The sequence below is a fragment of the Talpa europaea genome (assembly GCF_964194135.1).
Source record: "Talpa europaea genome assembly, chromosome: 8".
Classification (NCBI taxonomy): domain Eukaryota; kingdom Metazoa; phylum Chordata; class Mammalia; order Eulipotyphla; family Talpidae; genus Talpa; species Talpa europaea.
The window spans coordinates 38,452,902-38,470,236 of NC_140075.1; the positions used below are offsets into that span (position 1 = coordinate 38,452,902).

Genomic DNA, 17,335 nt, shown 5'->3' on the forward strand with positions numbered 1-17,335 from the left:
AAGGGGTTAAGCACTGTGCTATGAAGCAATCCGCAGCAGCCTCTGCAGCACGAGTTCGATTCTTGGCTGGCCAGGGAGCTACCCACATGGCGCAGCAGACCTCTCCTGACTCACCCGCTGCTCCCCTCAGCAGTGTACTTTGGTCAGTCTGCCTGTTCTGTTCCCCACTGTCTCTGGTGAATCCTCTCACACCCCGCATCTCTGGCCTGTACCCCAGTTCTTGTATGCATAAATAAATCTTTAAAAAATTAAAAAGACTCTACATGTTTATTAGGGAAACACAAACCTGAAGGGAGTCTTGACAGTTCTGTTGTATAGTTTAGAAGACCCTTGCCAGTCAAGCCTTAAATCTGCATAGAGGTGTTCATTGAATACCTCTTGTATCCCTAACAGCATGAGGCCATGCAGTGTCCTTTTATCTTTTAAAGAACATAATAATAGGGAGAACAGACTTAAAATTGGGGAGACCTGAACAGGAAATTGTTAGTATATTGTCAGGTGGTATGTAATCAGCTGCTGCAAAAAGTGATTCAGAATGGCACATGATCTGACTAGAAAGTTGGAGAGACTGAAGCTGGGAGCTGGGGGAGTGAATTCTGAGTCAGGTGCTCCATTGTGCTTTCTTCCAGTCATTCTTGAAATAGCAGTTAGAATGATGTTTAGAAATTTAAATCTGATCAGGTAATTTCCCTGCTTAATGCCTTTCAAAAGCTTTCCATTTCATTGGAATAAAATAAAAAGTCCTTGTCACCACCTAACGAGCCCTGCAAAGTCGGATGCCTGCACACCTCATCCTCGTCCCTCCAAGCACTCCCACTCCTTTTACACTGCAGTCATGATGCTCCTTCTCACTCAGAGACTTGGCACATATCCAGAACATTCTTCACCCACCCCGCCTTGGATGTCTCAGCCTAAATGTCCTCTGGGAAGCCTTCTCTGACTCCTTGTCTCCAGGCTAAGTTCGGGCCCCCTTAATATTTCACAGTGCTTGCACTTGTCAGTTATGACATTTAGCATAGTTGTTCAATGTCTGTCTCCTCTCTCCTGTTTTATTTTACCCACAATCCAAGACTGTGCCCATCTGGTTGACTCTTCTATCCCTCCTGCCTGGCATCGTGCTTAGATTGAAGTAGGCACAGGGTAAACAGTTGTTGGATAAATGAATGACCACGCCCCCTGTGTTACCTGCCCTGGCCTATTTATTTTTTTCTATTTCATGTTTTTCCCCAAATGCCTATTATGTGCCCAGCGCTGGACTAACTACCATAGAAATATTTAAGGTGTCATTATCCCTTGTGACTTACTTACCATTGGTTCCTCATTCCCACCCACTGCAGTAGTAAAATTAGGGAGAGTAGAGATAGGATGATTCAAGAAATAAAAGATTTTCTCTTAGACAATTTTTGGATTAAATGTTTTTAAACCATGATGTAAATGTTTTTAATTTGGAGCTTATTTAGATGATTTCTAAAATATGTATTAATGTTTTGCTGTTAAACTATACACGCTATCAGCTCAGTACACATATATGAAGCAATAGGCCAGTAAACTGTACAATATCAAGGCTTCAGTGAACTTGTTTTGCTTTAGGACCAGCTTCCTCTTTCAGAAGATGGAAGAAATTAGTGTCTTATTTGTTTGAGGGCTTATTTTTGTTGATGTTTTATCTTGAGGTTGATGAGTAAGTGTTGCCTTCCTGAGGAGACCTCAGACATACACAATTGTTTTCAAAGTTTTATCACGAAATTAGATACCCTTTATGAGGTGAGCCAAAACAAGTATGCGGCATAGGCATAGGAAGTGGGTCCATGTTGTGACTACTTTCTTTTAAAGGTACAAGAAGAAAGTGAGAAATAAAATTGTGGTTCCGAATCTCTGTATTGAAAAGTATCAGGATGGAAGGATGTCTTTTGAGAGTTAGCTAGAACAAGGACATGTCTTCTGGAAGCAGTTGTAGCTATAAACCTCTTCTTGAAAATGTTCACCGAATTTAACTGTGTAACGCTTTGTGTGTCTTAGAAGTACCTTTTTTTTTTTAAGATTTATTTATGCATACAAGAACTGGGGTACATGCCAGAGGTGTGGGGGTTGAGATGATTCACCAGAAACAGAGTGGGGCACAGAACAGGCAGAATGACTGAAATACACTGCTGAAGGGAGCAGCGGGCGAGTCAGGAGAGGTCTGCTGTGCCATGTGGGTAGCTCCCTGACCGGCTGGGGATCAAATTCATGCTGCAGTGGCTGTGGATAGCTTCATAGGTTGTGTTTTAACCCCTTGCGCCACCAGGGAAGCCCTAGAGGCACTTTTTTGGTCCACAAAATTGACTTCTGAATTTGACTTTATAACACACACTCATTCCAAATGGTGTCGGTGAAACACACTGGCTGAATAGTCTCATTTTTTTTTTCTATCAAAATATGGAAGAAAAATAAAAGACTTTATTGAGGTAGAAAAAGTTTTCTCAATCATATTGCTGCAAATTACTAAAATTCAAGCTTGTGTAACAGGGAAATGAAGTTCTAACTGTGCACGCGAACTTCACATATAGACAGTGATGTCAGGGATATGCTTTGTCTAGAAATATGGGCTGAAATTCTTCTCAGTGTACTTGCCTTACAGTATGGTTCTATTCTTCCATTTTTTTGGCCACATGTGAATGAATATAATTTTTGTTTGGAAATGTTCTCATTAATGGGAAATAAACACCCGTGTTAAAAAGTAAAGAAGCTTGTCCCAAGCTGGATAAACTTTCTATTGTTTCAGACAATAAAAATGTAATGTCAGTGGTAAAATGGTTGGTTAATCAGGATAGTTTTGAAAGTGAGACTGATTAGAACTGGGTCTGGTATGTTTGTAATGAATAACACGTATTTTCTCTCTCCTTCTATCTTACCAAGCTCCTTTTTTGAAAATGAGTATATCTGCTTAGCACGGGGAACTTCACTAAACCAATAAAGATAACTTTGTTTTATGTTAATGTGGATAATTTCTTCTATTCTCAAGTTCCCTTTCTCTCTCACTCCCTCTCTCTCCTCTCCTTCTTTCCAGCAGCTTCCAAAAACTAATTGATGCAGGTTCCTTAAAAGTCAGAGTCTTGTAGAGCCATTTGAACTAAAATTAAAAGCATTTCAAAGAAAACTCAATAGAGAATTATAATGATTTCAGTACTTGCGTAAGTGATACTTTTAAGTGAAGCATATTTATATATTCTTAAATTAACAGTGACCAGAAATTTTTAACGAGCACAAAATTTTTCATATTTTATACATATTCAGTGCTTAAACTTCTCCTTAAGTGTTTTCTGTCTATAAAAGAGAGTATCCCTCGATTATATTGTGGGATAAAATGTGTGATGCTGATAATAAGGATTACGGGAAGTCAGAAAGGGAAGGGAAGTTATGCTGTTTTGCATTCCCTGAGCAACTTGTGGCAACATGTGAAGTAATGAAGGAGAGAATTTCATGTGGTCCTTCAACACTTCAAGGAAGATTTACAGGGATTTTTTTTATAAGAGCCTGTCTGGTCAGTGCCCATCACTCACTGGATTTTTTAGCTCCGGCCACTTAGTGGTCAATATGGAACTTACTCTCTGTCTAGTGGTAGAATGTGAGAAGTAGGCATAATACTCTCTGGGTTTTGGCAGTTCCCTTGAATTTGAGCGGAGAAAAACCAAATACCCAAGAATGTGGCCAATTTCACTCAGTCTGTTGATTCATTGGGACACACACTGCCAAGACTTTAGTGTGGGGTGTTCAGAGACTGGGCAGTCCAAGCTGCAGGGCAGAGGACACACATATTGGGGAATAGGATTGATGTGTTTAGTGGAACCAGATTGTAGCAGGGCCTTCGGTGCTGTGCTAGGGACTGCCCAAGCTTGGTCCTGGAGTGGTGGGGAGCCACTGATTTTGTTAGCAAGGTATTTTAGAAATATTAATCTGGCAGCAGAAACATTTGTGCTGGTTGATGAGAAGTGTGACTTAGAGTGTCAGTGAGGATGGGATAAAAAAGGGAGGGGTATGAGAGAAGCTGTGACTAGACCTGGTGAAGGGTCCAGTATGAGGCTCTCTGGGGTTGAGTTTCTGTCTTCCTTTTGGCACAGATACAGTTACTTTGAGTAAGTTTTCCCTGACCACCCTCCCCACTCTCATTATGTTAAGTGTCCTTTCACATGCTCTTACCACATCCTGTGTTTTTCCATTATAACAGTTTATCGCAATTGGGTTAAGTCATTCACTGTGTAATTATTTTTTAACATCTGTATCCTTGGATTGACTGTGAGCTCCATGAGGTCAGGGGCCATGAATGCTTTATTCGCTGCTGTCTGTCTAGATCCTGGAAAGCAGTCGGGACTCATTGAGTAAATACTCATTGCATGCACATGTATCTGAGTGGAGGTAAAGTGTTGGGTCGGAGGTCAGGACTGCAGTTTTAAGCTGACGTGATGGATGGAAAGCAGAACGCAGCCACTGATAGGCTTGGTGAAGTAGGATGGAAGCTGACTGAAAAGAGGGAGATAATGAAATTTCCCTATGAAATTTTCTTCTAAATGATTAGAAATTTGAGTTTGGAATCTTTTTTTTTTTGTTAGGGGTATTAGCCTTCAGATGTGTTTGTTTTGAGATAATAGTTGAAAGGCAGAGCTAGGTTTGGTTTGCTGAGAGAAAGAATATGACTAGAGAAGGTCAGAAGGCCAGAGGTTAAATGTAGGAGATAGTTTCAATTAAATACTGAAAGGACAAACATGAATCATGGAAGGAATGGGCAGAAGGACCAGAGAGATGAGAGGCAAACCAGGAAAATTCAGTAAAATAGGGAAATTGGAAAAGGTAGCTGCTGAAGAGTGCCAGAAGCCACTACTTCCTTAAGGATTAAGGGGACTGAGAAAAACCCAGTGGCTCTGAAGGAGGAGTGAAGATAAGGAAGGGTCTTTGGAAGGCCATAGTTGGTTACTGAGGGCCTGGACGTCATGACTATGGTCCGCTCATTCTAGTTGTGGACCATGAAAGAGAGGGAGAAATAGAGAGTGATAACTTCAGGAACAAGGAATTTTAATACAGGCGATGTCTGTTTATGTTTGAAGACATGGGAAAAGATGTCAGGGAGAAGAAGTAGCTAGAGAGGTGGGGGAATACAGGGAGGAATGGAAACTACCCTCACAGAGTGCTGCTTTTGAGCAGGAAAGGTGTTCTTGTTATCTTATTTAATCTTCATGGTAGCTTGTGAAGTTGCCATTAAGGGCCCATTTAATATACTGGGCATTTTAGGCCAAGGTGGGCTGTGATTCGTACCAAGCTCAGGAGTCCAGGTCTGTCTTAGCTCCCATTCCTTCCCCTCAGAAGCTAGGTATGGATGAAATCCAGGACACGACGCTTGGGGTGCCTTAGAAGAAAAGAGCCTGTGCTGTGTGTGCACTGAGGACGAGAGCAGGTCTGTTCTGCACAGCTGTGTGTGTGCCTGAAGATTTATTCTGTGGCCTGCAAACTAATATGGAGAACATGGACAGTGGCGATGTCTGCCATTGGGGAAGGTCAGTGTGGTGACTGTGTTCATGCTGATTATGTGTGGCACATGGACACAGAAGTCGCAACTGGTGAGGAATACTGAGAAATGGCCATACATAGTGGGAAGGGGATGAGGGAAAGAGAAGCAAATAAAAAAACAACAAAAAAAAACCTGCCTACCATAAGAATGGCTGTGTGTGATTCCATTGATGTCACACTCTCTGTGTGTAGGCTTGCGTAAAGTATGTATAAATAAATTGGATGAATAGCAAAGTGGCGGTTGGTGATTATCCCATTGGGGTGTGTACAGATGCTTTTTGTTTTTTTATTCTGTGTTTTCTTTTGACCTTCAAACTTTTATGTTATTTTTTTTTAAATTTCAAAAATAAGCTCGGGTGATTTATATAACCAAATACAACACCACAGCTGCTTCTGCCGTGTGGGAAACAACTTTTTGAATGAATTATTTTTAAAGTGAACTCAGAGAAAGAGTTAAAAAGTTTACCCTTTGTTGATCTGTTGGAGCAGACTTGGTACTTTATCCATTGATTTGTCAATACTGCCAAATACAATGAAATAGTCCTGACACACAGGCATCTGACTCCCATGGTCTGGCATGCTACTCTCACACCCTCTTACGGGAAGCTCCAGCAACCCTCTCAGACTGAGGACTTTTTCTGGCTGCAGGTCAACTCTGAGTTTGCTCCTGAATAACCTGTAGTAGCAGGAACCAATATCCTGGGAAGCAGTCCTTGACCAGTGATGAGTGAGCATTATTGGGTAAACAGCTTTCTTGAGTATTGTTCGAACACCTCTGAAGTTTATAAATACTGGTAGGTCCCAAAGGACCCTACAGGCCCAGCCTCACCTGTCAGTGCACCTCGCGTTGGTTTCTCTTTCTATCTCACCTTCTACTCCTCTACCATTGCTTCTTAGAATCACCCTCTCCCACTAAATTCTATTTCAGGGCCAGCTTCTGAGAGAAAAAAGTTTCCTAGCACCATTAATCTGCCTATTTCGGTGACGGGAGACAATGTACTCGCTGCCTCCTTTCTTGTCTGCACATCACGGTAGCTCAGGAACCACCCTGGATTGGTATCTGATATGAATATCCAGTGCTTGCAGTGGTGAAAAGAAAATGGTGCCTGTTGGCAAAGGATGGTGTGCCCTTCCTTCCCCACCCTGCTACTGAGTGAGGAACTTGTGATGAAATACCCCCTATCCCTGACTCACAACCCTGCTTTCCAAATGTGAAGTAGGCCAGTCACCGGGCCGCAAGTGGCAAATTCCCTCAACGAGTTCAGTCTTTGAGTTACAGCGATCTTCCTTCCCCACCCACTTCCCTCATCTGCAAGTCATCTTTCTGTTTCCTGAGCCAAATTTCAAAGGGCTTAAGCGGCTTTCCTATTTTACTCCCACAAGTAGTGCACTTTTCGGCAGCTATGGTCATGCAGCTGTCATTGAGGACATGTGGTAGATTTCATTCTTAATTAAAATACACACCAAATTAGCTGTGTGAAAGTTCCAGCTGAGGCCTAAGTGGTCCCAACAGCAAACAGGGATTTTGCAGGAGGGGATGTGACCGTCTGTGTGTTAGTGCTTCTGCGTAGGCAAGAAAAGCACACGGGGGAGGCTACCTTGAAAACAACCTTGTGGGCTGTGCGCGTCTCTCACGACTTCTGTCCTACTCATCCCTGGCCCAATTTCCTGGGAACAAGTGCCTGAAGCAGTGTGATTTGTTTTAAGTGAGGCCAGAGATCGGGACTTGGAGATCATGGTTGACTGAAAGGTTTTTAGGAAGATTCTCCACTCTCCATTTTTCAGAAGGAGCCCATCTATCACAGTGTTTAAAATCACTGGAATATTCACTTCTAACACAAACCTTAGTTTGGGCTTAGAAATCCATTTCTAAGACTTGAGTAGTGATTTGAACTAATGTGAGTAGCATGACATAGACATCAGCCATACGTCATTGAGAATCTGGCCTTGAGGAAGACAGAAGGAGTATAGGACCTAAGTGAACTCTCCAACTCAGTTTCTTACTTGTTGGGTGACTATGGGCAAGCCTACCTCTTCTTGCATCTAAATAGAGCTAAGAATACCTGTCTCACAGGATTGTTGGAATTGAGATAAAAAAGACATTTAAAACCATATAGCACTACACAAGTGTTCATTACTTCTGCTAGCTTCATTGCTCACCTCAGTTAGATTTGAATCTGTGTTTTGAGAAAGTATCATTCTAGATTGATTTCAGCTCCTTTTCTTTAGAAAATAAACATTGTATATCTTTCTTTTGTTTTATGTACATCTTTCTAAGTTTCTCAAATTATTTTTGGAATACATTGGAAAACAGACCATAGATGAATGACTTGAATGAACCAATGCATGAATTAATCTGTGGAGGTCTCAGTCCACATATAAAAACGAACTAAATGTACTAAGCAAACAAGGTCAGGAGGTATTATCTTGTGTTCTAGCTTTAAAAATGGCCCCACGTTCTGTGAAATCATTGAACAGAAAAATATAATACTATTGTCTCGTCCCATTTTTGTCATAAATTCATTAACTGCTTTCAAAAAACATGAGCCAGAGTTTGAAAAAAAAAAAAGGATTAATGAATATAAGGACTTATGTTATTAGCATTCTTCAGAAGTGAGTGGCCCTAACTGAAGTATAATGATCTTTTGGTAAACCCTGCCTCCTGTAGAAAAGAAACAAAATCAAATAATATGTATAATAGAAGACTAAATCAGATGCACATTTCCTTGGAAGCTGGTTTCCCTGGTGTTGCTAGCTTCTTTTTGCTGTTTGTACTCTCTGCACCTGCTGTCTTCACACCCAGAGAATGAATTTTATAGACCTCATGATGAGAGAAATCTGCTGTTTTGATGGTCACACTCCAGAGAGTTTAGTCAGTAGTTTGGGGAGAATGAGAGAAACAGGATCTGGCTAGGGATTCTCCTGAATAAACCTGGTTGTAAAGGTTTGGTTTGTACTTAACCCTCTTCATCAGATTGGCAAGGGGGGGTTGTCTCAGGATGCAGTTGGAGCCAAACTCTTGTCTTGAGGGTGAAGAAACATGCTGCTCTCCTACTACCAGCAACCTAATGAAGTAGTTTTTCATAAGGTCACCAATGAGGTTTTCATTTAAAATCTGGGACTTTTCTCCAAACGCCCAGATACTTAAATTCATTAGCAATTTTCAAAGAGACATGTGGTAAACAGGAAGTGCTTTAATGAAATCGGGTATACAGTGTCCACCTCAGGACCCAGGTCATGTGAGATTTGAATAGTTTTCTGTAGTCTTTATAGAGAGCTGTGTGTTAGGGATAACTGAATAGGGATAAAAGAACAAAATGATTCAAAGAAATGCCCTGAGGGAAAGTGGTGACAGGCAAAATAATCAGTGGGGGATTAGTTTTTTTTTTTTTAAGGACAAATACTTAACTAGACTGTGAGTGTCACACAGGCATGTTTAATTCCAAACATCTGAACCCAGTGTGCATTTTCAAGCAATGGTGGGAAATTTGGATAGGTTGAATGGAAAAAACAGCTTAAAGTTGAATTTCTCTAATTAAAATGGTACATATCAGATTTTGAAGTGAAAGCTGACTATTATCTTGGTTTGAACTTGCAGCTCCTGGCTAAGTACAAAAACTTGCAGTGGGATAAAGTACTGCGTCTGGAGGAGGTACAGGCCAAACTGGGGGTCACCCTGGAAGAAATGCTACTGATCACAGAGGAGGTCTTTCACCCTGAGCCCTATAGTCCTGAGGAGGTCTGCAGATGTCTGGGAATTAGCCTGCAGGAGCTCCAGACCCAAATCCTGACTCCAAACACTCAAGATGGTGAGTCTGCTGGAGAGAGTGAGGGTAGAGTTTGTTCCCCTACTTGCTTTTGGAAAGTTTCCAACTTCCCCGTGGATCTTGCTGATTTTTAAGCATGCTGGAGGGGATTTGGAGACCATGTATGTTTTGACAAACTTACTTATTCACCACCAAACATTTCCTGATCTGCTATTGGCCAGGGTATTCTGGCTAGGCATAATGACCATAAAGGTAAATAACACGTGATTCCTGCCCTCAAAAGTTCATAATTTAGTAAGATTCTCCTTTTTCATCTTTGTTTTCCTACCCAGTTTTTTGATTATTAGACCAAGGAAACAAAAAAGTCTAGTTTAGAGCCGTGCTCATCCTGCAGCAGAAAGCCACTCTGGAAAGCCAGGAAGTCTTTGCTGCTTAAGGTGAAACATGTTGCCTACTTTAGTGTGAAAGATTTTTCTATTTGCCTGCTGCCTTAAAATAATTTTGTATTTATACTGACAAAATCAGGAATGAAGGCAAGGTAAAGTTTGGAGACAAGGGAAGGAGCCTTGGAGTGACTGCTTTTCTCAAGAGTAAAGGTTAACTTGTGGAAAGTCCCTACTGGTCAGGGACATCTAGTCTTGTTTATGGAAATTAAAGTCTCAAGGGTAATGAGACAAAGTTTATTTGATAACAAAGTGAGGATATGGACCCGGGAAGTGTTCTGACTGATTTTACTCTCTGAGAGCTGTTCCAGTAAACACAAATTTGAATTTAGTCTATGTAGGTAAGAATAATGAGTCATTGACATTAGAATGTAGTTATTCTTGGGCCTCCCTGGTGGTGCAGGCAGTTGAGCGCAGTGGTATGAAGTTGTCTGCAGCCTCTGCAGTGCCGGTTCGATCCCTGTTGGCCTCGGAGCAACCCCATGGCGCAGCAGACCTCTCCTGTCTCGCCCACTACTCCCCTCAGCAGTGTATTCCAGTCAGTCTGCCTGTTCTGTTTACCTGTCTCTGGTGAATCCTCTCACCCTCCCGCGCATCTGGCCTGTACCCCGGTTCTGGTATGAATAAATTAAAAAAAACTTAAAAAAAAAAAGTAGTTATTCTTGATAGGAGTGGTTTTAGTTCTAAACTGTCCCAACCTAAAGATATGCGGATGCTGGAGTAATGTAATGTAGGATTTAATGCTTTCCTTGCTAAAGAATGAGCTCTAGAGGTATATTTTGTACCTCTATTTGGTACAATAGATTTGGTACCCACTATTAAATCTTTTTTTTACCTGGCTCTTTTGTCAGTGCATGTGAAAAGACTGGCTTTCTGTTCAGGCAGCAGATTTCTGCTCGCAGAATTGATCTTGTGAAGATAGCTTTGTGCGCTAGACGAGGGGCAGGGTCCCCAGAAAATTTCAATATATGTTCATAGTTTTTTTAGCAGAAAGATCAACCTCAGGGCTTCATTTCCATCCCATTAACTCAGTTCTCCAACTGACCATAGAAGTTCTACAGTGGATTTGCCTGCATAGTGATATCTTAAAAGCTACAAGTATACTCACACTTTTAAATTAAGATAAGGGAATCATTTGAGGACAGGGTGAAGATTTTGGTTTCCAACATTGTCAGATCCAGTTGAATTTGATGAGCATTTATGTGTCTCTGGGATCGGGATGAACAAACTGCTAATCAGACTTACTACCCCTTTTGGTAAAATAAACTTTTACTGGAACGCAACCATGTATTGGCTAGCTACTTCACACTACAACAGCAGAGCTGAGTAGTCATGACACAGACTGCATAGTCCACAAAACCTAAAGTATTCAGTATCTGGTACTTTGCAGAAAATGTTTGCTGACCTCTACTCTAGAGAGGCAGTAGACCAAAGATGAAATCAAATCGCCTGGATTAGAGCCTCTTCACTTACTACATTTATGATTGGGTTTGCAAATTCTTAACCTTTCTTTTGTCTAAGGTCAATACAATTCTTAAATTTTCTTTATCCATCTTAATCCACAACCTTTTCTTTTTCTTTGTATCTGAGTTCTTTTTTGTTCTACATCTACCATTCTTCCCCTGTTTAAAAACAATTTTTGCATAATTTCCCAGAAAGCTTTGGAAAACACAAAGGATAATTTGCTGATACAGTCCATGTTTTGCTATATTTAAGATTTTTTCTTTCCAAAGAATAAGATTTCATTGTTTTTGTCCCAATGATGCATGATGAATTTTACCTACTTATCTAAAATAATTTCTTACTGACCCACTTGTATCACTTTCTATAATTTGTTTGTTTTGCTTGCACTCAATAAATTTATGTTGAGTGAATAAATGCATGTTGTAATTTTGTCATCCTCAAAGTGTTTCCCTTTTCACATTTGAAATATATAAGTTGAAACCCCTGTGAACATAAATCGGCCTGTGGGATTCTAGGCGCTCCTAGATTAATGTCACTTGATTTACTCTCTGTATCCTGCCATCTAGTCTCAGCCAAATTTCCAGTTGGCCTGTTGACATTTAGTTTTAACTTTAGGGATTTAAAATCTTTTTATATCTTTGCCTTGGTCCTTCTCAGTCTGTGCTTTCATTGGTGTTAAATAAATGCTTGCCGTAAGCAAATGTTTCTCTTAACCCTTTAGAAGATGAACGTGGCCCTGTACTTAACGTGCATGAGTGCAGGCAAAGAGGACAGTCTCCTCCAGGAGAGGATTCTGAAGGGTGCCGCCCGCCCTTTCTTCCAGGTGCCTACACTATAACATGCTTGGTTTCCACTAGAATACATTTCCCATCATGGGAATCCACTCCTTTCTCCAAGGGGGATGGGATGTGATGTTCTCTTTATGACAACATTGCTTTCTTTACCTGGAAATGAATCGAGCTGGGAGAGGAACCCCTGAAAGTAACAGGATCGGGAGAGATTGTTTACAGTCAAACTGTGGCCTCCAACCTCTGCCAAACCAGGCACACTCTCAAAGATCCATATTCAATCGCTCTACAAATTCCTACTAATTAGCCTTAGGAATGCTCAGAGTTCATTAAAATTAAACACACATATGTACATGCAATCCTCAAATCCTTTAGATATTGTTTAGAATATCTACCATCACTAGGAAATGATTAGGAAAAAATAGGATTTTTTGTCAAGTTTTCCCCACAGGTGAGAATCATCTAAAAGTGTGATTTAGTGTCTGGGTGTTTAGAGGTTCAGGGGCCAAGCTGATTTGGGAAGAGCATTCCTTAAATTGTGACCCCGGAGGAAAAGGTGAAGGTCAGGGGAGACAGGCATGTGTATCCAGCACAGAAGGTGAGCTAAGGACACACACCGGGAACAAGCATGAGTCCATGAAGAACTGAGTGGAAAATGAGGGAGAGAATGGGTCAGGTGGGTTGAGCACTCTTTCGAGAAAGGGAGAATTTATTGGGAACATTCCTTTAGGAGTCCCCAACACCGTGATGGGCTGGACATGGTTCTCATTGCATGGATGTTATATCAGTGCCAACTTCCGTCAGAGCAGAAAGGTTTCCTACACCACTCAAGGCTAATGCATATAACCACAATACGGTTTATTGGGAAATGTCTACATTGAAACAGTATCAGTATACAATTCATTTGGCAGTGAAAGGGGATGGTAACCAACCTATTGGCAAGGATGCGGAGACTGGCGATACAGGGTGGGTGGGACCTGGCCTGGCAGTGGTCTGTCTCTCGGAGGAGTGGACCACTTCTCAGAATAAAAGTCCCTGGAGGCTCTTGCTACAACCAGGGAAAGGCTATAGGACAGCGGGATAGAGTCTATGATCGGCACACTCCATGTGCCTTTATTTATACCACTCTTCAGAAGCACGTTATCAGGAACATCTGTTCATTTTAATTAGGTAGCGCTCTCAGCACAGCCTTTCCATGTCTGTGTATCACTGTCGTCTTAACAAGTGGTTGCTTTTTAATTGATAACTGAAGATACTCTATATCAATTTCAACTGCTCCTTCCCCACCGCCCCATCAGTCACAGTCATCAGAATGTCAGTACCTATGACTGTGGATTCCTAACTGCCTGTGACCACATGCTGACAAAGTGCTGGCCAGTTGCTGTAATTTGTTTGCATCCTGTGATCTCTAAAGTCATGAGCTAAAATGAATCCAGTTCTGAAGGTCCATTTTGTGGAGGAGCTGACTCCTGCAGTAACCTTAAATATTCCTGGCCATCTTCGACTGAGATGGGCCCAGAAAGATCCTATGAGTTCTACCAGCCCTTCATACTCTGTACCTTCTAACGCTGAAATTCTCGTTTCTCGAGTTAATGTGCTTTGGATAGGGCAGTAGTGCAGGATGGGTGAAGTGTGAGACCAAAGAGACTAACATTAACCTGTGTCAGACACTCTGATCCTCTCTTCTAAAGAGTTTTCCTCTCTTGAGGGAAGTTGTTCCTTTGTGTTGAGATTTCAGTTGCAGGGAGAATCTTATATACTTCCAGGGGAGGGAAAAAGGCAAATCTACTTTCCTGATATAGCTCATCATATCTGCAGGTATGAGAGCAAGCTGAGAGCACTTTGTCCAGCCTTATCGGGAGCTGACACGTCGTAATTACCATAAAGATGTTATCCAGAAATAAGCCTTGAGAGGACAGCTTGTCCAACAGCATTTTTTCATTCTATTTTAAAATTGCGATTAAATATGCTTAGCATAAAATGTAGCATCTTAAGCATTTTCAAATACACAGTTCAGTGGCATTAGGTATACTCAACCAGCAGCACCCTCCACCTCCAAAATGTAATCTTTCCAAACTGAAACTGTAACATTAAAGCTCCTCATTCCCTTAACTCCTGACAACTTGTTTCTCTGAATTTGACAACTTTGGGTACTTCATGTAAATATTTGTAATTTTATGTCTGGCTCATTTAGCTTTCATTCTTTTGAAGACTGAGTAACATTCCATTGTATGGATATAGCCCATTGTTTCTTCACTCAATACCTGGCTTATTTTCACATTTTGGCTATCATGAGTAATTCTTATCTGACCACTGATGTACAAATATCTTCCTACAGCATTTTTATCCTTGAAAATGGGTTTTTGTTTTGTGCCTCCTCTCCCTGTGGTTATAGCAAGTTTTTGCTAAATGAATGAATTACATTTTCTTCTGTTCCTAAGGAGAAGTAATAGGTAGGAGGCCAATTCAAGAATGCAGTCAAAGGGTGGTTACATCTAGCCTTAAAAAATATCTATTCATGTGCATTAATAATGATGATATGAGTGTCTAATATTGTGCACTTACTATACGTCAAGCACCATTCCAAATACTTTGAAAACATTTGCTCTACTTTTTTAATTAATATGATTCTAATGTTCAGAGTACCTGGTAAAATAGCCTTTTCTAGATTGTAAACTGTCATGAATACATGTTCTAATTCAGGCATTTACTGCCCCTTCTCCCTGCCCTCCCCCACACTCCTAATCTATCACATGATGGAATAGTTATCAGCCCCCCCAACCCTTTGTACCTGGTTGTAGTGCCAGCAAGCACGGGGCAGGTAGGGGCGCCGGGATCCTCCCAGTCCCTGGGTGAATCTTTACTCTTCTCTTGGGGCTCTCTCTGGTTTTGTCTCATGGTCCTGCCTCTCTGTAGGCACCCGTCCTCTTGCAGCCATTCCGGCGTAGCCACTTTTGGCTCTGTGAGACGCTGCCCTTATAGCCTCAGCCTCCAGGCTCAGGTGTGTCCACTTAAGCACGCCCACACCACACCACACTCCAGGTGTCCACAATCAGGCCTGCGTGCCCTGAGCCCACCTCCCAAGAATCTCCTGCATTCAAGGCCGCAGGTGATAGCCACAGAGGCTAGCAGCATAAAAGCCTGACCAATTCACTTACCATACATTGGTCTTCCAACCCTGCCAGCTACCTTCTTTGCTCCAGCTGCCTCCAGATACCCCGTACTCAGCTCTGATCATCACCTTGGTCTCAACCCTACCAGCCTCTGTGAGCCTGATCTTGCACTTCCTGGCTACCTGTATAGACCCTCCTGCCTTTTGGACTCTGACTTGCTGGCCCTGCCATTCATGACTGCCTCAAGTGATGGGAAGGAAAAGGACAATCGTTAAGCTTTTAAATAGAGATAGTTTTCTTAAGTCCAGCTTGCATTGATATTATTCAGTATTCCCTTTGTTTCCATTTATCATGGATGTGTGTCTACCTTTTGAGAGAGGAAATCTTGAAAGGCTCAGCCATGAATTTATCAGACACTCTGCTTTGAGTAGAATGAGACTTCTGCAGATCTGAGGACAGTGGACGTCAGTAACCCTGTTAACGAAAGTTTATTTCCTGCCCTCTCTGCATATCCAACACAAATCAGTCAAGGGCTCTATTCATCTGGAATGCTCAGGGATCTGGACTCTGGGGGTACCATCTCAGTTCGTCCACGATCACTGTTTGGAAGAAGGGAATGCTGCTAATCACTCTTTGGCTCTTAACCTCTGCCGGAGCATGACAGTCACTACTGTTCTCATTTCATTGGCTCAAGGAAGTCACGTGGATGTGCTGCACACCAAAGGGGCAGGAAGGACAGTGTTACCAAGTATAACAAGAATTCGAGGATTTGGTAACAGCCCTAATGCCACCCACGCTTCCTAGTCCTGTGCGTCTCACCCCATCACATCTTGGTGACGACCAATTTACTTTCTCATATAAAAGTATGAATTTGAGATTTCTTTCCAGACAGCTGGGACCATGAATATTGTTTTGGGCCAAATTCCTAGTTATTTTCACTTAAGAATTAGATACACCGTGATCTCTCTTTATGTCACACTTTCCTCTCTTATTGGCATTTGATACGCACTTTGGAGAAAACCTCCTTAGTCCTGGTGGTTTATCCCTGCCTCCTCTGTCTTGTAGAGTTCAGAGTCTTTTCTCAGGAGATTGTCTCTCTAGAATCTGAGGGCATGGTCCTGGAAAACATCTCCTTCTGTGTGGTATTAGCTGTTTACTTATAATGTCCTCATTCTTTTTTAAAGACGTGTAGCTTCAGGTGGAAGAACATGGCCTAATAAGAATTACTAAATTAGAAAATGTGTGCTTCTTCCCCAGGTAGGTTTGTTCCAGTTTGTTTCCACATGAAGTAACATGTGGAAGTAACTCTACATGGATCCAGTGACTTTTATTTATTTATTTTTTTAAGATTTATTTATTTATGCATACAAGAGCTGGGCTAGAGGCCAGAGTTGTGGGGGTGAGAGGATTCACCAGAGACAGAGCTGGGAGCAGAACAGGCAGACTGACTGAAATACACTGCTGAGGGGAGCAGTGGGTGAGTCAGGAGAGGTCTGCTGCGCCATGTGGGTTGTTCCCTGGCCGGGGATCGAACTCTTGCTGCAGTGGCTGCGGACAGCCTCATAGGTTGTGTTTTAACCCCTTGTGCCACCAGGAGGCCCGGATCCAGTGACTTTTAGCAGGCTTGCCACACACCACTAATGACAAGAAAATAATGATCCTCCAGCTCCTTACCTGTGTGTTGTGTGTGTGTGTGTGTGTGTGCAAGCGTCTTCTCCCTTCCTATCATCTAATAAATCTAACTTTAAAATGCAAAAAAAGAAAAAAAGATGATCCATTGTGTCTGCAGAGACATTCACAGTTTTAACCACAAGGGATCTCAACTGATTGTTGTTCATGCTGCTGATTTCCAGATGAGAACTCTTCAGGGCCTCTTTCTGAGTCCAGGGCAAGGATGTTACATAGCTAAAAAGAAAAAGCTTGATGAAGATGGTTCTTGTCTTTAAGAGGAAATGAGGTGAGAGAGACCTGAAGAATGAACACCTTAGGCCCCTGAGGATCTCTCTGCTGTTGGAAAGTCCTTATTCTCTCAAGGGCCCCCCATGCAAATGTCAAAAAAGACCAGAGACCACCTACATATGACAGCAATACAATGTAGCCTTTAAGGATTAGAAACTCTAAAAAGTGTTCCAAGGATAAGGAATATAAAAGGCTACTGGATGAACACAAGAGACAAGGTATAGGTTTCATGTCTGTATTTTTGTCTTAGAGGAAAAGAG

At 41.8% G+C, this 17,335-nt stretch overlaps 1 protein-coding gene across 2 annotated transcripts in view; it reads left to right on the forward strand.

Moving 5' to 3' along the window:
• The window catches only part of GALK2 (galactokinase 2), a gene marked incomplete at both ends in the record, with an annotated part of 112,531 nt that overhangs the window by 72,282 nt on the left and 22,914 nt on the right, over positions 1–17,335 (forward strand). For both annotated transcript variants that reach the window (XM_084239900.1, XM_084239899.1), the window contains one exon: positions 9,140–9,350. In XM_084239900.1, the coding sequence (XP_084096026.1) occupies positions 9,140–9,350 (211 nt within the window). The remainder of the gene's footprint in view (positions 1–9,139; positions 9,351–17,335) is intronic.